Source organism: Arachis ipaensis, chromosome B10 (genome assembly GCF_059453495.1).
Source record: "Arachis ipaensis isolate K30076 ecotype BB chromosome B10, ASM5945349v1, whole genome shotgun sequence".
Lineage (NCBI taxonomy): Eukaryota > Viridiplantae > Streptophyta > Magnoliopsida > Fabales > Fabaceae > Arachis > Arachis ipaensis.
The window spans coordinates 12,630,439-12,653,743 of NC_142435.1; the positions used below are offsets into that span (position 1 = coordinate 12,630,439).

The 23,305-nt window shown below is 36.4% G+C and overlaps 3 protein-coding genes across 15 annotated transcripts; 1 reads left to right on the plus strand and 2 right to left on the minus strand.

Moving 5' to 3' along the window:
* The first annotated feature begins 3,156 nt into the window (after positions 1–3,156).
* On the plus strand, positions 3,157–9,723 carry LOC107623012 (Tetratricopeptide repeat (TPR)-like superfamily protein). 13 transcript variants are annotated; one of them, XM_088506118.1, is made up of 5 exons: positions 3,157–3,639; positions 5,732–6,022; positions 6,150–6,217; positions 6,907–7,004; positions 7,389–9,723. In XM_088506118.1, exon 5 carries the CDS (start codon positions 7,399–7,401, stop codon positions 9,511–9,513), a length of 2,115 nt encoding a protein of 704 aa, XP_088362244.1. In that variant the 5' UTR covers positions 3,157–3,639; positions 5,732–6,022; positions 6,150–6,217; positions 6,907–7,004; positions 7,389–7,398; the 3' UTR covers positions 9,514–9,723. The 13 variants fall into 13 exon arrangements, with proteins under 13 accessions (XP_088362244.1, XP_088362251.1, XP_088362231.1 ...); XM_088506125.1 differs by lacking the exon at positions 6,907–7,004 and having other exon boundaries at positions 3,178–3,639; XM_088506105.1 differs by having other exon boundaries at positions 3,178–6,217.
* A 5,807-nt stretch (positions 9,724–15,530) lies between these two features.
* Positions 15,531–17,835, minus strand: LOC148579178 (uncharacterized). Its single transcript, XM_088489100.1, has 3 exons — positions 17,771–17,835; positions 16,995–17,574; positions 15,531–16,052 (listed from the first exon to the last, which is right to left on the minus strand). The coding sequence occupies exons 1-3, from the start codon at positions 17,833–17,835 to the stop codon at positions 15,531–15,533; spliced, it is 1,167 nt and encodes a 388-aa protein (XP_088345226.1).
* A 1,326-nt stretch (positions 17,836–19,161) lies between these two features.
* LOC107620139 (uncharacterized) lies at positions 19,162–20,298 on the minus strand. The gene is made up of 2 exons (XM_016322352.1): positions 20,060–20,298; positions 19,162–19,849 (listed from the first exon to the last, which is right to left on the minus strand). Exons 1-2 carry the CDS (start codon positions 20,296–20,298, stop codon positions 19,162–19,164), a joined length of 927 nt encoding a protein of 308 aa, XP_016177838.1.
* Between the last annotated feature and the right edge of the window lie 3,007 nt (positions 20,299–23,305).

The following is a 23,305-nucleotide window of genomic DNA, read 5'->3' on the forward strand; positions in this document are numbered from 1 at the left end:
CTATTTTGGACTTTTTCTCAACCTTTGACCTTCTGATCGCAAATACATATTTTAAAAAAAGAGTAGAACATCTTATAACCTATAGGAGTGGCATGACAAGCTCTCAAATCGACTTCTTCTTGTTAAGGAGAGTCGACCGGAAATTTTGCATTAATTGTAAAATTATTTCGAGAGAGAGTTTAACAATACAACATATGATGTTCGTCATGAATTTTCGTGTTAAACAAAAGTTGAGAAAAATACATCATACGAATAACCCAAGGACGAGGTGGTGGTGGATGAAAGGTGAGGAACAAAGAATTTTTCTAAGACGGATAAGAGAAGAGGCAGAATGAAAAGGGGATGGAAGCGCGAAAGAGATGTGGAGGGAGATGGCGGAAGTTATTAGAAAAACAGCAAAAGAAAGTTTTGGCGAACCTAAAGGGATATGACCAATAGACAAGGAGTCCTGGTGGTAGAATGCGAGTGTACAAGAAAAGATAAAGATAAAAATAGAGTGCTTTAAAGAGTGGTTTTTGTGCCGCAATGCAGATAAGTTAAAAAAATATAAAACGTCTAAAAAAAGACAAAAATAGCTATAAGTGAAGTAAGAATAAAAAATATATGAAAATTTTTATCAGTTTTTAGACAAAAAAAAAAAATATATAGAATTACAAAGCAACCAAACAAGAATAAAAAAGAAGAGAAGCAAACAAAAAAAACAAGCATAAGCAACGAGAAAAGGGGCCAAACATGGATCAAGCAAGCACAAATTGAAGCCCCTAGATGTTGAGGGAAAACCATGCGTATTTCCATGCGTTATACGCATGGAATACTGTGTATAACGCACCAATAAATTACAACTCCAATGGCCAGCCAAAACCCATGCGTATAGAGGCCAAGTCTTTCCAATTGGAGATCCACGCGTATAACGCATGAGCTATGTGTATAACGCATAACATTGGGCTATCTTCCAGGGCTTTGGATCATTTACTAGTCTTTCACTAATCTTTCAATGCTTCAAACACTTAATTGGATAATCATAGCTTAGTATAAGCCCATAAAATTAAGCATTAATTGCCAATTGTTAAGAAGATCATGAAAGACTTATCTTAAAGGAAAAATTCTATGAGAAGACTTAATTAATTAGAATAGATTTGATTTAATTTTTTTTAAATTAATTGAATTCTGAATTAGTTTATAGGATTAGTATTTAAAGGAAAAGAACACATACGCGAATCCTTCTCTCAGCTGTTTTCAATTCATTATTTTTTTTTTTATTTTCAAGTATATTATAAGTCACTAATCTCCTCGACTAATATTAGAAGTTCTGTTGATTCTAATAGATTAATGTTATAGCTTTTTTACTTTTGATTAATGCATTAATGTTTTCATAAAAAAGATTTTTCGTTTTTCATCACAAAAATTTAAATGTATTGAAAAATAAATCTAATTTGACTTAAATTCTCTTATCATCTTAAAAAAGTTGATTATTGGAATTAAGCTTGAAAATTTCTTTTCATAGTTCTTTAAGTTTTAAAATTAGAATTGATAAGTAACATCGAATCAATTAGGTTTAGCTCTTAAAGAATTTTGTGGTTTTTAAACTAATAAACGTACCTCATCTCTTATTATAATCAATTGATCAAGAAATTGATAGTTTATTAAGAAAAGAGAAACTGAATTATCAAGAGATTGAGATTTGGTTATTTATGATTTGCCATAGATGCATTTTGCAGGATCAAAATAGAAAGTGAAAAGCATTATTCCTAAAGTTTTAGTATCTTTAAAACATTAACTCTTTTAATAATTTTAAATTCTCAACCATTTATAACTTGTTTTTATTTGATTCACTATTTTTATGACAATTGCCTCTGAAATTTTAGTTTTTGATTGTCTGACTAGAATAATCAATTTACCTTAGTCCATTAATTTTCGTGAAACGATAATCCACTTCCGTAATATTACTTAATACGACTCGGTGCACTTATCGAATTGTGATTTTGTAAAATTTCACATCAATTCAGCCTGCTAAAGTAATGAGAACCATGATACATAATTTTTGTGATGCCAATCACAAAAAAAAAAAAAAAAAAAAATCCCAAAAATTGTTTTACTAAAATCGGATGATTACGTAAATCATTGAAGAAACAAGAAGAATATTTTTGAGAAGGAAGCATTGTAATTTACATATTTCATTTGTTTTTAGTTTATTCTCTTGTTATTTTTCTATCTTACAATAAAATTTTGCTCATCAAATTGTCAACTCTTTAATTTACATTTTTAGACTAAATTATATTTTTGTAAGTTTGTGTCTAATTTTTAATTTTTGACATTTTATTTTTTTAAATATTAGATAAATTAATTTTTAATAAAATAAAAAAATTAAATTTGTTTATTTTTATTTTAAATTTCATACAATTTAATTTTTTTATGAAAATATTTTTTAAAAAAATTATGGCTAATTTTTTATATTAATTAAATATGTGTGTAATATATTGTTATTAAAAATTTAGATTTTTTTTATATGACACTTTTTTTTTTAAAAATTGATATTGATCAAATTGGAGGGTCAATTTATTTGAGGAGTAAAAACAAATTATAAACCAGAGAGTACGGTTTGTATTTTTTTAATTTTTGAAAATAAAAATTAAAAGATTCGATTTCGGTTTTAAAAAATGTTTATTTTTAAAAAATATATATTGAATGGTCCAATTTGTGATTTTTTTAAAAATGTTAAACAATATAAATCAGATGATATGATTTATAAATACTACTGTTCAAAAGAAAAAATCGGTTTCTTCAATTTCTTTATTTTTATATTTTATCATATTTGATTAGATTGATATTCATTCTTATACAAGTATAAAATGTTTTACATAATTATTATGCAGTTTTTTTTTTTTTAACTAAAGATAAGAAGATTTGAATCTGCGACCTTTTATATGAGTATGAGGAGACTATGCTATTTGAGTTATAACCAATGTTCTGAAAATTGGACCTGCCAGTCAGCCGGTTCAACCGCAAACCGACAACATTAGCAGTCGGGTTAGCCATGTAAAACCGTTGTTCAGAAAACCGGTAAAAAACCGTTGAACCGGACAAGAACCGTCCGGTTGGACCGAACCGGAACCCGCCCGGTTTACACAAAAACGGAAGCTCCTCCGTTTCTTTCTCCCTTTCCCCCTTTCTTTCGTCCATTCAGAAAGAAATCAAATCACACAACCCCAGCCAAAAAACCCTAGCACTGTAAGCCTACACCACCGCCGCAAGGAGTGGCATACTGCCGCGTCCGTCGCACTCAAAGTTCGCCATCCGTCCGTCTATCTAGCTTCCCTCGTGATCCAAGTCTTCAACCCCTGTTCGCTGTCACCGATCGCGGCTGCTTCCTCGAGCTCGGCGTCCGTCGTCTTTGTCTGCTCAGCCGCGCTTCCGTCGCCGTTTGTTTGCCGTTCACGTTCGCGTCTTCGTTCAGCTGTCGTCTTCGTTAGCGTTCTTCGCCGTTCACGTTCGCTCGGCGTTCACTGTTCGCGTTCACTCCCCGTTCACCGTTCGAGTTCGCATTCGTGTTCGTCTGGAAGCCACGTTGATCTGCTTCAAACACTGCGACCAACCCGCGCGCTCCACCTAGCCGTCGAACTGCTCTCTTTTGTCGCCGCCGTGAGTTCCCTAAACCCGCCACCAGACAATACACTCACACAACACCAATACTCTGCTTCAAACTCTGCAACTTCTGATTTCTATTACAATAAGTAACTATTAGATTTGGCAGTGGTTTGGATTATTTCATAGACTGAATTGAAGTTACAATAGTTATGTTCTCTTATCTATCACATTGATATTAAGCTTTGAATTTTCTTATTTTGTTTTAATTTTACGGCACTGAACATGTTTGATGAAATGCTTTAACCATATTTCTGGTTGGTTTTATAATTTCTAGCTTTTAGAAACTTAGTAAGTTGATTGCATGTGAAATTAGAATAATTGGATCTAAGTAATTAGGAAATTTTAACTGTTATTTTGAATTTGTTAATTTGCTAATTGTTCTTGTGTTGTTGTTCTGTTGTTCTTCTGTTACTTTTAATTTTTTTCTGTTTTTATTGTGATTTTCTGTTCTTGATTTAAGCTGTGATTGAAGGTTCTTTGGTTTTGGTATTCTTCACTTTCCTGTAAGCTTAGCTTTTAATTCTTTGAGCATACACGGATCAAATCATTGTTTTCAGCAATGGTGATTTTTAGATTTTTTTTTGGGTTGCTTTGTTTTAAATGTTCTTATTCTTGTGTTTTTGCTGTGATTTAACTGTTCTTTTGATTTTTTTTTTCGAATGCCCAGTCAGTACTTGGTTGATTGGTTTTGCTCACTAAATGTATTTGATGATAAATTTTAAATTGATAACTCTATTACTGCTTTACTGTCTGTTTCTGTAGTTAAATTTTATTAAAGTTTCTTGAATTTGCACTGCCTATTTTATTGATTCACTGTTCCTTCATTGCTTTTTTTTTTGTTGTTAATCATTGTGATGAGCTTTGTTAAAATTGGGTTGAAAACTACCAATCTTTCTTCATTTTTCACTGTTCTAACTTCTGTTCTTATTAAAAGATTTGCAATTGGTGATCTTTTGATTTATTATATGCTTCATGTTTTCATTGTTCTGTTCTTATGAAGAAAAAATTTGCAATTAGTGATTGTATGATTCATGTTTTGATTGTTTTGTTATATAAACAAAATTCTGTTTTCATTGTTTGGTTGCACTGTCCCTGTTCTTGATCTCTGCCGACTTGCTACCCCTCCTCCGTGTTGGATTCTTTTTGTTTCAGGTTTTGTTGTGTTTTTGTTTCAGCCTCTGTTGTGTTGCGTGTTTGTTTCGGGCTCTGTTGTGTGTTTATTGTGCAATACTATCATTTTTTGTTTTACTTTTTGACTTAGATACATTAAGACAATATTCTCTATCTTCAACTTGTGCATTGTAATTCAATCCAGCTATTTTTAATGGAAGTATAATTATGTTAATTGTCAACAAATTTGCAGCAAGTTATTGCATATTTTGATAATTAATTACATTTAGTTGGTGATATTTTAGGTAGGGTTTTAAATTTGAAAGATATTTAGGATGTTTATATATAATTTATTTATTATTTTATTATGGAACGGTTTTTTCAGTTGAATTACGGTTAGACCGGTTGGACCAGTAAACCAATGAACCAGTGACTAAAACGGTTTGATATCCGGTCCGGTTTTCAGAACCTTGGTTATAATTCATTAGCCACAATTATTATGCAACTATATTTATTTTTGAGAAAAGGATAAATAAGTCCCTGATCTTTTGCTCCGCGGACATTTTTGTTCCTGACTATTGAAAAATACTTTTAAGTCCCTGACCTTCAGAAAATTTGGACGGATCAGTCCCTGACAGAAGCATTTGGACAGATCAGTCCCTAACGGAGGCATTTGGACGGAGGGACTAATCCGTGCAAGTTTTGTGAAGGTCAGGGACTTAAAAGTATTTTTCAATGGTCAGGAACGAAAATGTTCGCGGGGCAAAAGGTCAGGGACCTATTTGTCCTTTTCTCTTTATTTTTTTATGAATATTTATAAAAAGTAATTATTTTTACTCATGTGTACTCATGTGACATGATTAAATGTGACATGATTAAATACACGTGTAAAATTAAGACAAAAATTAAGGACAAATCTAAAAATTTTAATTTATCTAATCTTTCCTCCCCTCCTCCTCCCCTTGTTCCTGACCAGTCGCAATCTGCTCCCCCTCGACGGCAACGCTCTCTTGTCTCATTGTCCCCTGCTCGTCGCTGGTAGTCTTCTGCTCCGTTGTTTCCGTTCGCGTTGCTTCGTCGCCCACTTTGTTGCATCTTCTTCCACCGCCGCTGCATACGTCTGCCGTTGCTGGCGTCAACACTGCAGCTCTGCTTCACCGTCTCTCTGTCGTGCCACTGGCCTCTGCTTCATCGCATCGTGCCTCTTGCTTAATTGCCTCTTCTCTGGTTCTTGCATCTCCTCAGCTTCGCCTTCTCTCACTTCCATGTGCTTCATCGCTCCTATATCTCTGCTAAGCATTTAGGGTTTTTGCACATTTTAATTTGATTTTAATGCTATTCATTTGTTCGAAATTTATAATTTGTTATCCTGATTATTTGAATATGATAATTAGGGTCAAAAGGAATGCTGGCTGCGGGAGTGGAAGCTCAGATTGGGTGCGTGGTCCTAACATGATGCGAGGTATACGCCATTCAATCTCGTCTTATTCAATTTTCTAGCTTAACCTTCTTATTTGTTCTAGCTATGTTATTAGTTATTGATATTTGATTATTAGTCTCGTCTGTTGCTGCTACTTTCTTTCGGTGAGTTCATCTGTTCAAGAAATTTAATTTCCTGTTCATGTTGCTCATTTATCATCTTTATGTCAAATTTATTGTGTTAGTTATTCTTGTTGCTGCTGTTAATTTTCTGCCTCCAGATATGTTCTTCTTCAGTGATTTTGTAGATGAATGAATGAGTAGAGGCAAGTTTGCGTATCTCCAAAGACATCATTCCTGTATATGTTTCTTGTTTTGACTGTCGGAGTAGTAATACTCTTATGTGCTTCAATTTCATTTATGTCTCACTTGCCAATAAAAACATTATTGCTCATTTTATTTTAATCTATTTACCAATTTGAACAAAACAATCAACAATTACTAACATATATTCTGCATCATATCTGCATATCGACATGGTAGAAATAATGAAAGTGTGAGGCACGCTGTCTAAGTCCTTTGAAAGTTCTTTTATTTTTTATCTTTTGGAAAAAATGAAAATGGATCCGTAATTTTACCTCATAGATTGTCACAAACTGAATTTATATATGTATTTGTCTTTATTTATTTATTTATGCATATAATTATAGGTGTTTTTTGTCTAAGTGGTAGGGTTAGCTTCACAGTTTGCTTTTGTTTATGGAGATGAAGCAACATCCTTCAAATCATATCGTATTTCCAGGTTGCCACTGAGAATTCTGCATTGAGTGGTATATATGCTACCACCACTGTATTGTAACTTAGTAATTTGCTTACAATGTATGTTTTGCACTTGGCTCCACATCCTTCCTTATATAGTTAATTATATTTATTGATATCAACAACTCTGATTCTCAAGTGTAATGATTCTTAACATTTATATTTCTTTTATTGCTTGTCAATTTTTTTTTACTGTAAAAAATATTAAAACTTATAGTATACAATTAAATAAAGCTAATTTTCTTATTATATTGAATAATACGGGCATCCCAACAACCTCTTCCCTAGGTGTGTTTATTTTTTACACCCTCTTGTTTTGTAGATTATATTTCTGATTTTTGTTTCTCCCTTAATGTGGTAAGATTAATTATAGTTTCTTTGTTGTATCTCTGTAGCCATTGCTGAATGGATGCAAGAAAACTTCTATCCCTTTTGAAAGCCAGTGTGACTTCCAAGTCACTTAAGCAAGGGAAACTCATCCATCAGAAGGTTGTGACTTTGGGGTTGCAAAGTGATGTTTCCTTTTGCAGGAACCTGATTAGCCTGTATGTTTCTTGTCATTTATATGATTTTGCAAAGCATGCTTTTGATACCATTGAAAATCCAAGTGAGATTTCTTTGTGGAATGGCCTAATGGCTGGTTACTCTAAGAATTACATGTATGTGGAAGCTCTAGAGCTTTTTGAGAAGTTCTTGCATTACCCTTACCTTAAACCTGATAGTTATACTTACCCGAGTGTTCTCAAGGCTTGTGGCGGGTTGAGAAGAGTCATCTTAGGGAAAATGATTCATACCTGTTTGGTAAAAGCTGGTTTAATGACAGACATTGTAGTTGGAAGCTCTCTTGTCGGTATGTATGCTAAATGCAATGCACTTGAGTATGCTATAAAGATTTTTGAGGAAATGCCTGAAAAGGATGTGGCAAGCTGGAATACAGTGATTTCTTGTTATTACCAAAATGGAAAATTCGAAGTGGCCCTACGTTATTTTAGCATAATGAGAGGATTTGGTTTTGAGCCTGATTCAGTTACAATCACAACAGCTATTTCCTCATGTGCTAGACTTTTGGATTTGAAGAGGGGAAGGGAAATTCACAAGGAGTTAATTAATAGTGGGTTTCAGCTAGATAGTTTCATTAGTTCTGCTCTTGTTGACATGTATGGAAAATGCGGTGACCTAGAAAATGCCATAGAGGTTTTTGAGCAAATGCCCAAAAGGACCGTGGTTGCTTGGAATTCCTTGATTGCAGGATATGGTTTGAAAGGTGACATCATTTCATGTATTCAACATTTTAGGAGGATGTACAATGAGGGAATCAAGCCAACTTTGACTACTTTAAGTAGCATAGTAATGGTTTGTTCACGATCAGCTCGATTACTAGAGGGGAAATTCGTGCATGGATATATAATACGAAACAACATACAACCTGATATTTTTATTAATACCTCCCTAATGGATTTATACTTCAAATGTGGAAAGGTTGGGTCAGCTGAAGCCATCTTTAAGTTAATACCGAAGACAAATGCCGTTTCTTGGAACGTCATGATTTCTGGATATATGACGGCAGGGAAATTTTTTGAAGCCTATGACGTGTTTAGTGACATGAGACAAGCTCATGTAGAAGCAGATGCTATTACTTTTACTAGTGTTTTAGCTGCTTGTTCACAACTAGCAGCTCTAGAAAAGGGTAAAGAGGTTCACAAATTGATTATTGAGAGCAACTTAGAAGACAATGAAGTAGTTATGGGGGCTCTTCTTGATATGTATGCAAAGTGTGGTGCTGTTGATGAAGCATTTGGTATTTTTAGAATTTTACCGGAGAGAGATTTGGTGTCTTGGACTTCGATGATTACAGCTTATGGGTCCCATGGCCGGGCCCATGAAGCTTTAAAACTCTTTGCTGACATGCTTCAGTGGAATGTGAAACCTGACAGAGTTACTTTTCTTGCCATATTATCTGCTTGTAGCCATGCAGGGTTGGTGGATGAAGGATGCTATTATTTCAACGAAATGATCAATGTTTATGGCATTATGCCAAGAGTTGAGCATTATTCATGCTTAATTGATCTTCTTGGACGTGCTGGAAGATTAAATGAAGCCTATGAGATTCTGCAAAGAAATCCTTCAATCACGGATGATGTTGGGTTGTTAAGCACATTATTTTCTGCATGTCGTTTGCACAGAAATCTTGATTTGGGGGTTAAAATTGCAAGAATGCTAATTGACAAGAATCCTGATGATCCATCAACCTATATTATCCTGTCAAATATGTATGCATCTGTTCAAAAGTGGGATGAAATGCGGATGGTGAGATCAAAAATGAAAAAGCTTGGACTGAAGAAGAATCCAGGATGCAGTTGGACGGAGATTAACCAAAAGATTCAACCCTTCTTTTCGGAAGACAATTCCCGATGGCATTTGGAATCAATTAAAAAATGTCTTTGGTATCTTACTAGTCACATGGAAGACGAGTCTATATCATTTATCCATTTTGATACTGAAACTCAGATATATTACTAGCCTTCAAAGGAAAAGAGCGTAGGCTTAGCAGATAGACATCACAAATTACAATGATCCTTAAACTTAGTTGCAAGTAAAATTTTTCTGTGAGCAAAATGTAAGGTAGCTTTACTGTGCTTGATTTTATATTTAACGCAGGGCTGCCAACTTAGTAATTTGTATTTTGTACCATCACTTAATAAATAGTGAGATGGACTTTACTGTTAACTGGCTTGAGGAAAACCACCTCAACAGCTAAATGTTTATAATAACAATAACAATATTATTATTAGAGGAGTGTTACACATACAAGTCATTTTTGTTTACAAGTCTTACAAGTTGAGCCTAACACGCGCGTTACTAAACCATCTTCGCGTGTTTCATCTTTGTTTCCTTTTTTACGAAGAAGAAGAAGAAGAAGAAGAAGCGTGAAAACGGCGTGAATATAAATGACTTGTATGATTTGTATGGAAAAACGTTCTCTCTTTGTCTTCGATCTCCTTCTGTTTTTTTGGATTTTCATGGTTTCTGAAATCAAGTTTTGAAATTGTTTTAAAGATGATGGAACTTCAGAAATACACCTGAACGATTACAAAAATACACCCAAACGATTACAGAAATACATCCAAAGGATTACAGAAATACACCCAAAGGATTTAAGAAATACACCCAATATAGACCCAATATAGGGAGAAACAGTATATTTCTTCTTGAAATCAATACACCCAAAGGATTACAAAAATACACCCAAAATTCGTTGAAGTACACTTTATGCATAATTCAGAACTCTTTCTCTTTTTTCTCCTCATCTTCTGCTGCTTCTTCTTCTTCAAAAACGATTTCAGAAGAAGAAGAAGGAGAAAGAGAAGGCAAGAAACGTACCTTGAATAATGTTTCTTCGTTTTTTCTGGTGATTTTGATGAAGGAGAAAGAGAAAACAAAAAGAAGAGAAGAAATTTCAATAAAAAAAGAGGGAGGAAGAGAAGAAAAAGAGACACGGAGAAAGAAGAAGAGAAAGAGGAAGAGGAAGAGGAAGAGGAAGAGAAAGCACGGAGAAAGAAGAAGAAAAAGATGCACAAAAAAAAAATGTGAAACGGCGTGTTTATAAATGACTTGTATGAAAAATCATTTGTATGTGGAGATTTACTCTTATTATTATTATTCAAACTTCGTCTAAGTGGCATCCAATTCAATTCTGTTCAAAAATAAAATTTTTAACTTTATTGTAGCTAGAATCAAGAAATATTCATCTTGTTTATTATTTTAAATATTAAAATGTTAATTTTAATTTACATAAAATATTCTTAAGATAACCTTTAGGTGTTTCTTTAGTGAATACAACAAAATATTTAGGATATGTGTTTGTATAAAGTAAGGTAAATAATTAGAAATAAAGAAATAAAGAACGTAAGTTTTTATAAAAATAAAAAATTTTGAGATGCGCGTTTACTATTTGTATTTATTTTTTATTACTTTTGCAGCATTCTCATTTTTTATTGAGGACCTTTGGTTCTCACTCTGTTAGTGTTAGGGTCTCAAGTTTTTCAGAGAATGGATAAGAAGAGAGACTTTTGAGCTTGAGAAAGTAGGAGATTCTTTATAGTCTTATTAGTAGTCTTCTCTCACTATATATATATATGTATGTGGTGAATTCTATCATTTCCTTTGTAAAGTAATAAGTAACTTATTCTATGTGATGTGTTATTTTTTAATTGGTTATTAGGTTAATTATGGTTAGACTATTTTATAATTAAATTAGTTTTTAAAATGGGTAATTATACAATTTTTTAAAGTATTAAAAATGGTTTTTTTTTCAAATCATTTTTAGAAGATGTATCCTAACCCTCTGTAATGGCTTTCGGCCTTTCGATCCCTCTATTCTTTCATTCTCGTCGCGCCTCTCAAGCAGCACCGCCTCGTTGATTGTAATCAAATTATAAGCCAATTGAGTAACAAAAAAAAAAAAAAAAAAACTGATAGGGAGTTTCAAGAATGTAGAGAAGAGAGAAAACCAACCTATCCAAGCAAGGCGAAGCAAATTTTGGCCAGGGGTGATAGCAGCGACGGACGAGGATGCGACGACGAGAGATGCACCAGAGCAAAGAGACTCAACGACGTAGAGCAGGGGAGCCACAGACGTGACCGCGCAGTGTTAGAGACGCACCGGAGCAAGCAAGAACGACGAGAGACACACCAGAGCAAAGAGACGCAACGACGCAGAGCAGGGGAGCCAACGAGAAAGAAAAATTTAGGATTAGGGCTACCATTAATGTGATTTGAAAAATTAAAAGAATTAGTTTCTAATCTTTTAATAAATTATATATTTATCTCTTTAAAAATTTAATTATAATATAATTTAATTATGGTTAAAATAGTAACTCAAATTAAAAGTAAATATCTAATTAAAATGTAACACATTATAGGAAATAATTTTACATATTATTTTAGAAAGGATTAAGTAGAATTCGCCTATATATATTTATATTACTTTTATAAAGAACTCTTGTAAATAAAATATATTAATATTGACATGACTGTATTTATGTATAGGTATACCTGTATGATTTATTTTTAATATGATTGTACATAATTTAATTTCAACCATATAATCATTTTTAAATGAGGAAAAGAAAAATTTATACCAACAGTGATATTATGATTTAAACATAGTGTTCTTGTGTGAAAGTTGACTCCGAGGTATAGCTTGTTCTGGTGGTACTTGAACTAACTTTCTTTGGAGTAAAAAGGGTGGAACGTCGTCTTCTTCTAGGAAGGCAGTGTTGGGTACCTGAAAAGGGACTCCAACGCTCAAGTAAGTATGAATGTGAGAGAGTTCAGAATAAGACTAGAATGAATTGCGTACCTCTTGACTAGTTACGTGCTGGTATATATATCTGATTGTTTGTTGTGTACTCCGTTATTCGTATCAAGTTTGTTATTGGTTTGACGGAGTCCATGCTGGTTGTTACCCGAGTTTATTAGGATAGTGGTAGCTTGAGTGGAGCGGTTATTTTAGAGGGGTTTTCTCTTCCAGCTATACTAGGTTTCGAGATTGTTGTTGTTGTGGGCCAAGGTTTGGGTAACGGATCATAGCCCCCAAGCTTGACTTATTTTTCAAGGCCGAGCTATAACAGGTCGAGCTTATTTATAGCTCGGGACCGAGTATAGTGGTAGCCCCAAGGTCGACTTGTTTGCTTGTGGGGGTTTTTTGAAAAATTTGTCAAGGTTGAAATTTTAGGCGGTAAATTAATTGTATAGGAGAGAGAATTCCGGGAAACGTGCGTTATAATTGTGTGTTGGGAATGGGAATGGTTGGAGATCAGAGTCGTTGATGTTGAAGTTGGTAATCGTGATCAACGGTTGGAATTTGGTTGGGGGTTTTGATTGTTTATCTGAAGATGTGGCTTAGTGGGCTGGTTAATTTTCTGGACTCTTGGCTTACCGTTTTTGGTCTACGTCTTCCCTGCGTTGTTTTCAAAATGAGAAAAAAAGGTTAGTGACTGTTGCTTTTTGTTTTCGTTTCTCTTCTCCTAGTTCTGCTGTAAATTTGCTGATGGATAAAGGGAAGGGTGTAGTGGTTGATAAGAGGGTTAAGGGTAAGAGGAAGAAGGAACTAGTCGAGGATGCTAATAAGGTTGTGGAAGAGGTTTTTGTTTGGGATCCTTTGAATCCATACGGGTGGGTTGCCGACTCGGTGAAGGGTTGGGTTTCTAGTTTTGATGATGAGCTTAGCGTATCCCAGTTGGGTTCGTCGTCGTCTTGGGTTAGGGAGGGTAGTGAGATAAACCTTAAGTTCATGCCATGCAATGCGGATGATCGGATTTTTCATCGGGGTGAGGGTTTCGAGTACTTTTACATGTACAATGCTGTGTTTGTGGAGTTAGGGGTTAGGTTTCCGTTTTCCGAATTCGAGTGGGGAGTTTTGATGCAATTGAAATGTGCCCCATCACAATGGCATCCAAACTCGTGGGCGTTTATTAGGGCTTTTGAGATTTTGATGGGTGTTTTAGAAATGGAACCGTCTCTAGAAGTATTTTTTGCTCTGTTTTAATGCAAAGGTGTGAAGAGGGGGTGTTAGCTAAACCTTGCTAGTGCTCCTGGACGGGCTATTTTCAGCCTTTATCGTTCTTCGTTCAAAGGTTTTAAATCCATGTTTTTGAAAGTTGGTGTGGTTGAGAATGATTTTCCCTGGTATGTTGATCATTGTTTGTTAGAAAAATTCACTTTGTTTTGGGTTTCGAGGCCTAGGCAAATTCTGGGGATGGATGTGATGGAGTATAAAAACGAAATGGTTGTTGAGTTTTTAGTGAATCATGTATCGTCTTCTTCTCTGCTTTCTGTTGTGGATATGCTTGATCTTGAATCTGATAAAGATGCTTTGTTTGAGTATATAGGTAAATAGTTGTTGGTCTTCTCTTGTTTGCTTTGATATTTTGTTTTGTCGTGTGCTCTTAGTACCTTGTACTTTTGCAGTGGAAAAAGCTCCAAAGGTGACTTCTACTAGCTTGCGCGCATTCTTTCGGTCAAAGAATGTTGAGAGGCAAGGCTCGAGTAGTCAGGCTGCTGCTGAGGTGGGGGCCGAGGTGAACCAGGGTTCCCCGGTGAAGAAAATTAGGTATAAAAGGAAGAAGGTGGAAAAGAAAGAGAGAGAAATGGATGGGGCCGAGGATATACTCGGTGAGAAAAGCGTCGATTTGGAACAGGTGAAACGATTTGCTGATAATCAGAGGGCTTTGGATGGTTATAGGGGAAGTGAGGATTTGACGTCTGTATGGGGAGAGCACTTCTCCTATTCTGCTGTTGCTGATGAGCATGCCCAGAATCCCTCTGATGTGAAGATTGTTCATGATGTTGGTGATGTTGGCGTTGCTCAGTTTCTGCAGGTATTGTTAAGTATTGTTTTTATTATAGTTCCGTTTTTGGTTGCTTGCTTCGTTTGAGTGATACTGTCTGTGTGGATTTCAGGTGGTGGGAATACGTCTGATGTGTATAGGTCGGTCCCAGGAGCTGAAACATGCTCAGGACTCCTTTGATAAGGCTTCCATGGCTTAGCTGATGCAAGAAAATGTGGAGAAGTTGAGCAAGCTTTGTGATGCTCTTGACTTGATTAATACACTGCAAGAGAAATTGACGACGTGTGAGAAGGCTGAGACAGAATTGAAGGAGAAGAACGTGGGTCTGGAGGCGAGACTGGTGGCTCTTGGAGTGGAGAAAAAGCAGGCTGAAACTGAGAAAGAGGATCATGGCTTGGAGATGTTCTCAGCTGGATTTGACAGGGCTGTCGAGCAGGCCAAGCTTCTTGCTCCTGCTGCTGATCTTTCGAAGATGGACCCTTGTAAGGTTGTGGTTGGGGATGAATTGATTGAGGATGAGGATGGTGTCGAGGGTGAGAGGGAGAACCCTGATGTTTAAATTTGTAATAGATAGTTCTTAAAACTTGTTTGACTTATTTTCTTTTGACTGTTTGTGGTGAACTTCTGGCATTTAGCCAAATATTGTGGTATTGAGGATTTGATGTTGCTATTACAAGTTTGCGCTGTTTGGAAGATGTTTTCATGTGTGTTTTTGTTTGCTTGTGAGAATTGAATGATTAGGAGTTGAAGTATAGTTTTGAGAGTTTTGTTATTCGTGTGAGATATGCACCTCGTTTGTGTGTTGACTTTGTGCGCGGAAAAATTTATGCGCGAGGTATATGTTATTAGCGTTACTTCGACTTGTAGTCATTTGGACTTTGTTCGCTCTAAGATGTACGTGTTTGATCAACCAAGTTTGATGATGTTAGAATTGGTTTTGCAAGGGATTGATGTTAGTCGCATTTCGTTAGATATGTTTGAATGTATTGCATAATTAGTATTGTTTGTTTTGAAGCTGTTGATGTAATTTGAATACTAGGGATAGCTAGTTGTGTTTTATTGTAGTAGAATAAGTTGTGAAAATGCGGGGTGGTGTGCCTCATTAAAACCTCTCCAACAAAACCCTCTTTAGGGATAAAATCTGGCAGTAGGAAAAAGAGTGCATCACCGTGTCCGACATATACATTAGCTAAAGTACATTTTCAAAGATGATACATTCCAAGTGTTTGGTAGGGTGGTTCCATTGAGCTTTTGTATCTTGTAGGCTCCTTTGCCGATAACTTGTTGGATTCGGTACGAACCTTCCCAATTGGCACTTAGTTTACCATGCCCCTGTGGTTTTCGTACGTCTTCGACCTTTCTGAGTACGAGGTCTCCTTCTGTGAAATTCCTCGGTTTGAGTTTTCGATTGTATTTCCGAGCTATAGCTCGCTTGGATGCTAGTTGGTCTAATGCTGATTTGTTTCGTTCCTCCTCTATGAGGTCCAGCTTGGCTTTCCTGGCTTCAACCTTGTCGGTTTCATTTGTGTTTGTTGTTCTGATGTTTGGTAGAGATACTTCGATAGGTATCATGGCATCGCTTCCATAGACGAGCTTGAAGGGGGTTTTCCTTGTTGATGATTGTTCTGTTGTGTTATAGCTCCACAGTGCTTCAGGAATAAGCTCGGCCCATTCTCCTTTTGAGTCGTCGAGCTTCTTTCTGAGGCCCTGCAAAATTATCTTATTGGCAGGCTCAGCTAAACCGTTAGTTTGTCGATGTTCAACAGAGAAAAATTGTTGGATTATCTTGAAATTTTATAAGAAGTTTGTGAATTTTTGATCTATAAACTGTCTACCGTTGTCGGTTATAATGAATTGAGGAATACCAAAGCGGCATAGTATATTTTTCCATACGAAAGAACTCATTTTTTCGGAAGTGATTTTTACCAATGGTGTAGCCTCTATGGCGACAATTAAGAATTTAACCTGACCTGGAGCGGGTAGAAATCGGCCGAGGATATCGAGCCCCTATTTGTTAAACGGCCAACATATCTCGGATTTATGTAACTGCTCGGCCGGGTTGTGGGTGATTGGTGCGTGGTGTTGACACTGGTCACAGTGTTTGACTTTACCCATGCAATCTTGTTTTAGCGTCGGCCAGTAGTAGCCTGCTCGTAGTATTTTGGCGGCTAGGCCTCGGCCGCCGATGTATGTTCCACAGACTCCTTCATGCACTTCATCTACTGCCAATTTGGCTTCTGCCGAGTTTAGACATCGTAGAAGGGGTCTTGTAAATCCTCTTTTGTATAGTTCTGTTCCGAGCATGGTGTAGAAACTTGCTCTTCTTTTGAATTTTCGATGGTTTTGGATGCTGTTTGGGATAATACATGTTTTCAAGAAAGTTATGAAGGGTGATCTCCAGTCGTCTTCCTGCAAGATACTCGAAATAGTTGTTAGCATAATGCTAGGCTCATCTAGTGTTAGTTGAGATAATATAGGTGTTGTTGTTTGGCTTCTTGTTGTTGCTAATTTTGAAAGGATGTCTGCTTTGTCATTTTCTTTGGGAGGTATATGGGAAATATTAAATTTTTGAAAGGTACTAATGAGGTTGTTGACTGTTTTGTTGTACTTTTCTAATAGTGGGTCTTTTACCTGGAAGTTGCATGTTACCTGTTGTACCACCAGGAGAGAATCACATTTGACGTTTATTTGTGTGATACCCAAGGTGTGAGCCAGCCGCAGTCCTGCTATTAAAGCTTCATACTTTACTTGATTGTTGCTTGCGTGAAAAGTGAATTGTAATGATTGTTTGAATTGTGTTCCGTGATCTCCTTCGAGGAGTATTCCTGCTCCAGAGCCTTTGCTATTTGAGGCTGCGTCAATGTATAGTGTCCACATGATATCTTCGGGAGCTTGTTCTTCCGTAGTAAGTTCTGCAATGAAGTCGGCTAGTGCTTGTGACTTGATGGCTCCTCTGGATTGGTATTGGATGTCGTATTCTGACAATTCGATTGACCATTTGATTAGTCTCCTAGCTAGTTCAGGTTTCGACAGTATTTGTCTTAAGGGTTGCTTCGTTCTAACCATGATGGTGTGGCTTTGGAAGTAGTGTCGCAGGCACCTGGCTGTTGTAACTAGAGCTAGGGCTAGTTTTTCCAACTTTGGGTAGCGAGTTTTGGCATTCTGGAGTGATTTACTAACGAAGTATACTGGGTGTTGTTGCTTCTTTGTTTCTGTTACCAATACAGAACTGATAGCATGGTTAGTAATAGATAAGTATAGATAAAGTGGTTTACCTACTTCTGGGGTTTGGAGGATTGGGGGAGCTGAAAGTATGGTTTAGTTCTGTAAAAGTCGTTTCACACTCGTCGGTCCATTGGAACTCCTCTTGTTTCCTTAAGTTTTTGAAAAAGTGGTGTGCTCGGTGGGCTATACGAGGCAGGAACCTGGCTAATGCTGCTAGTCGACCAGTCAGTTGTTGGACCTCTTTGACCATCCTTGGACTTCGCATGTTTAAGATCGCCTGGCACTTATCGGGGTTTGCTTCAATGCCTCGGCAAGTGAGCATGAAACCGAGGAATTTTTCACTATGTACCCCAAAAGCGCATTTTTCTGGGTTTAGCCTCATATTGTATTTCTGAAGTTATTGGAATATCTCTGTTAGGTCTTCGACGTGGTTTTCCGTGTGTATTGATTTTGCCACCATATCGTTGACATAGACTTCTATATTCCGTCCGATTTGTTTTGCGAAAATTTTGTTCATGAGCCGTTGGTAGGTTGCACCTGCATTTTTGAGTCCGAATGGCATAACCTTATAATAGAAATTACCATTGTCAGTGATAAAAGCAGTTTTGTCTTGATCAGCCTCATGCATTAAGATTTGATTGTAACTAGAATAGACATCCATAAAACTTAGGCATTGGAAACCAAAAGAATTATCAACAAGTTTATCAATGCATGGGAGGGGGTATGCATCCTTTGGGCAGGCCTTGTTAAGGTCTGTATAGTCCATACACATCCTCCAATTACCATTACTTTTTCTTACCATTACCACATTGGCTAGCCAGGTGGAGTATCTGAGCTCTTTGATGAATCCGGCCTTTAGTAGTTTTGTAGTTTCCACGAGGGAAGCCGTTCTTTTGTCGGCGCCGAGGTTCCTCTTTTTCTGGGCTATAGGTCGGGCTGATGGATTGATGGCCAACTTGTGGCAGATGACATTGGGATCTATTCCTGGCATATTTGCTGGTGTCCAAGTGAACAGGTCGACATTTCGTCTTAATAGCTCGGCCACCTGTCCTCGTTCGGCGTCTCTTAGCGCGTTGCCGAGGTATATGTATTTGTCTGTGTCGCTTGTCAGTTGAACTTTAGTAAGATCATCTGTTGGCATTGGTCGCTGTTGATGGTTAGTCCTCGGGTCCAACTAGGCCAGGGGTGGTAGTTGCTCCGAGTTATATACCGCTTGGACGTATTATTGGTCTGGCTGTTTTGGTTATTCGTTCTTCAAGCTGGCATTATAGCACTGCCTGGCTTCCCTTTGGTCTCCATGAATGGTGACAACTTTGTTATCCTGTGAAAGGAACTTGACACACAAATGCACAGTAGAGACAATAGCATTGAATGCATTTAAAGAAGGTCTGCCCAAAATGATGTTATACGGGCTTTTACAGTCTACGACGAGGTATTGTATATCTATTGTTTTACTGTTGGGATATTCTCCGAAAGTAGTTTGTAACCAGATATAACCTCGGATTGAGACGCGCTCACCTGAGAAACCTACCAGTTCTCCGAACGAGGGTTGGAGATTCTTGTCGCTTAGCTTCATCTTTTGGAATGTTGACTAGAACAGCACGTCTGCGTTGCTTCCGGGGTCCATGAGGATTTTCTTTACTAATGGTTCACCGACCTGCGCGGTAATGACGACGGGGTCGTCTAGGTTTTGATCATTTGCCTCATAGTCTTCGGGGGTGAATGAGATTTCTGGTTTGTCTCTGTTGACAGGTTGGGATGGAGTTGATTTTGTCATCGTCATCATAGCTCGGTATGATCTCTTTCTTGCCGAGTTTGTGCAACCGCCGCCTGTAAAACCGCCAGAAATACAGTTTATTATTCTGCAAGGCAGATTGATATCGTTATCTACCTTTTTCCCCTTATCTCGGGAATTGTCGGATATTTTGGATTGTTGGCCGAGCTCGTCTGTGCTTCGCTTCCTTCCTCGGCTGTCAATGTATTTGTCCAGCAGCCCTTGGCGGGCGAGCTTTTCGAAGACATCTCTGGCTATTACGCAGTCGTCTGTAGTGTAGCCGTACTTTTGGTGGAAGGCGCAGTATTTTGACCTATCCACGTGACGCTGGTCTTGATATGTACCGGCCCTGTTTGGAGGCTTGATAAGTTTTGAGTGCAATATGTCATTTATGATGTCCTCCCTTTTGGCATTGAGGGGGGTGTCGTTGTCGAAGTTGGGTGTTAGTCTGAACGTTCTTTGATCCGTCCTGCTGTTTGATTGTCTGTTCCGCCTTTCCTCCTCCCTGATTGGGGTAGGTTTATCTGCTCTTCGTAGTGCTCAAAATTCTTCCACCTCGATCTGGGTTGTTGCTTTTTCGCGGAACTCGGCTAGGGTTTTTGGTTTTGCAATGACTATGGATTCTTGGAATTTTCCTGGTCGGAGGCCGCTCTTTAAGGCATGGAGGTGGACTTCAGGGTTTAGGTTAGGTATCTCGTTGGTTGCTTCGGCAAACCTGGTCATATAGTCTTTGAGGCTTTCGTTTGGTCCTTGTTTGATGGTGCTTAGGTAATCGGAGTTATGGACGTATATTTTGGATGCGGCGAAGTGGTTGACGAACTGGTCTGCTAGTTCGTCGAAGTTAGAAATGGAGCCTTCAGGGAGGTTGGAAAACCAAATCAGGGAGGCTCCATCTAGGAAAGTTGGGAAAGTACGGCATAAGATTGGGTCGGAATCCTTATTCATGAACATCATGGCCTGGAACTTGGTGACGTGGACATTCGGATCTCCTATTCTGTTGTAGGGTTTTAGGGTTGACGGTAAGGTGAAATTTTGGGGCATTTCGAAACTTATGACTTCTTTAGCGAAGGGGTTGGTTCTCTTTTTGGTGGCCGTTTTAGTGGTTTTAGGGATGGTGTGTTTAGTTTCAGAGGTGTGCTAATCATTATTGTCCTTGTTTTCGGCACTTTTGTGTTCTTCTTTGCTTCGGTCGTGCTCCATTTATCGCAGGAGCTCGGCCATTCTTTGGTTTTCGGCCTTCAGGACCTCGTTGATTGCCAGGATTTCGGCCTGAGGGAGCGTGGCTGTGCTCGTCCGCCATGCGTCGCAACCTGCAAAAAAGAGTATGACAGTATCCAAAATAGGAAGTTGTGGGGTTAGAAAAATATCGGCCCCACGGTGGGCGCCAAATGTTCCTGTGTGAAAGTTGACTCCGAGGTATAGCTCGTTCTGGCGGTACTTGAACCAGCTTTCCTTGGAGTAAAAAGGGTGGAACGTCGTCTTCTTCTGGGGAGGCGGCGTTGGGTACCTGAAAAGGGACTCCAACGCTCAAGTAAGTATGAATGTGAGAGAGTTCAGAATAAGACTAGAATGAATTGCGTACCTCTTGACTAGTTACGTGCTGGTATATATATCTGATTGTTTGTTGTGTACTCCGTTATTCGTATCAAGTTTGTTATTGGTTTGACGGAGTCCATGCTGGTTGTTACCTGAGTTTATTGGGATAGTGGTAACTTGAGTGGAGCGGTTATTTTAGAGGGGTTTTCTCTTCCAGCTATACTAGGTTCCGAGATTGTTGTTGTTGTGGGCCAAAGTTTGGGTAATGAATCACATAGTATTCTGTTTTTTTTTTTTTTTTTTAGTATTAAAACGAAACTAAGAGTCCTACCATAGTATTCGGTTATTAAGGGTGTTACGTAGTATATTTGGTGCAGCTGGCTAGGGCCCAAAGTTCATGTGCACGTGAGTAAGTGAGAAAAATGAATTCACTATTTTATACGCGAGAAGTGGTGTATATGTAGATATCGTGATTATGCCTGAGTTGGTGCACATACGTGATAGGCGCGTATGCATGATGTTGTGTATATGTACTTCTGCACTTCAGGTCGGCTTTGAATTCCTTTGTATATTCTGCTCTAGGGGTGTTTAAGACTCTGACTTAAAACTTTGTCCGAATTCGATTCATATTTTGTCAAATTTGAATTTATCATTTTTACTCGATATTATTTTTAGGTAAGATTCTGGTCATACTTTAGGTTACTTAACACAGCTCAAAATTGTATTCTATAATTAAAATATATCTTAAAATATAATTTGCAAGGAATATTATACTTTTATATTTTAATTAAATTTTTTATACTAAATAGTATTATTTTTATTTTAAGATAATTTATTTTATTATAAATATGATATAACATATGTTAAATTTAATTTTTAAAAGTAATTTTTTATTAATTTATTATATAAAATTTATAAATTTTTATATACTAATATTATATCAAATCGACCTAATTTAATCCTGTTTATTTTAGGTCAAGTTAGCCAGTCAGGATTAAGTCAAAATATACCCAGTAAATTATTAGATTAAATTTGGGTCTAATTATTAAATTCGGTCTGATTCGACCTATGTACGCTCTTATTCTCTTTTTTTTTTTTTTCTCTTTGTCCATGCCTTTTCCATTTCTTTAGGCCAATAATGCATATAACTTAATTCTAAAATACTCAAAGAAAATATATCACAACATCAAGTAAAATAAAAGACGCGATAAAGTTAGTGATTTATAATCCTAAAAATAATAGTTTTAAACATCAAATTCAATTAGAAAAATATTCGCAAACACATGAAAATTAAACTCATTAAGATATATAGTAACAATTTTGTGTCAATACTCAGTCATAATTTTCATATATATTGTGAAACAGTAAATTTTAGTTGTAACAATTATAATTATCATCATAATATATAATAAAAATAAAAATATATTTTTTCACAAAAAAATAGACTAAGGTCCAGTTTGAGTAAACAGTTTAATTAAACTTTTTTTAAAAAAATAGCTTAAACAATAAATAACTATATTAAAAATAGCTTATAAATAAGTTATTTTGTGTTTGAGTTTTTAATTCTAAAAGTATTTATTTTAAAAGAAATGTAATAAAAAGTTTTTCATTATGAGAGAAGTCATTTTTTTTAACTTTTCTATAAATTCTTTTAAGTAATTTCTTAAAAAGATGCAATTTAGTTTTAAAAATTACACAAAACATTAATGCTATTATTTTTCATAAGTCAAAATCTCAAACAAATTATTTTTGAAACTTTCCTAATAGACCCTAAATAAAGAATAGTAACATTAATATTTTGCTACTAAATGTTTGCGACTAAAACTAAATTTTTTGTACTATGCAGAACGGTAGGTGTTGGAAGTGTAGCTTAGGAGTGGCAGCAACAGCAATAGCTGCTCTGGGCACTGTCGCCCTCTTCCTCTTCTTCCTTTCTCCATGTCCTTCTCTGATCTCCCTTTGCTTCTTCCCTTCTTTCTTCTTCTCCCACATTTCTACTTGGAACCAACTCTTCTCTCTCTTCTTTTTTTCCGTTTCTTGAACCTTAACTGATCTCTATCTCTTTCTTTTCTTTGTTTTTTTCATTCTTTACTTAGTGAAAGAGGCTAGGATAATAGGTATTTTGGAAAATTTTGGATATTTGGTTTGTGTTTAATTTATATTTTCTCATCAACTAAATTCAAATAACAAATTAAAGATAATATTAGTTAAACTCAATTTGTAATAAATTGAACTTAATTAATTTTCACTAAAAAAAATGGAATATAATTATCCCTACCTACCTTAATAAAATAAATCCCAAATAAATTAAAAATAGGTTTTTTAAAAGTTGAAATGCTATCGTCTGGGACTTGAGTTCTTTAATTTTGATTACCAGGAATTTCGTAAGATATGAGAAGAGCTAGAATCATTTAGAGGATGGAAT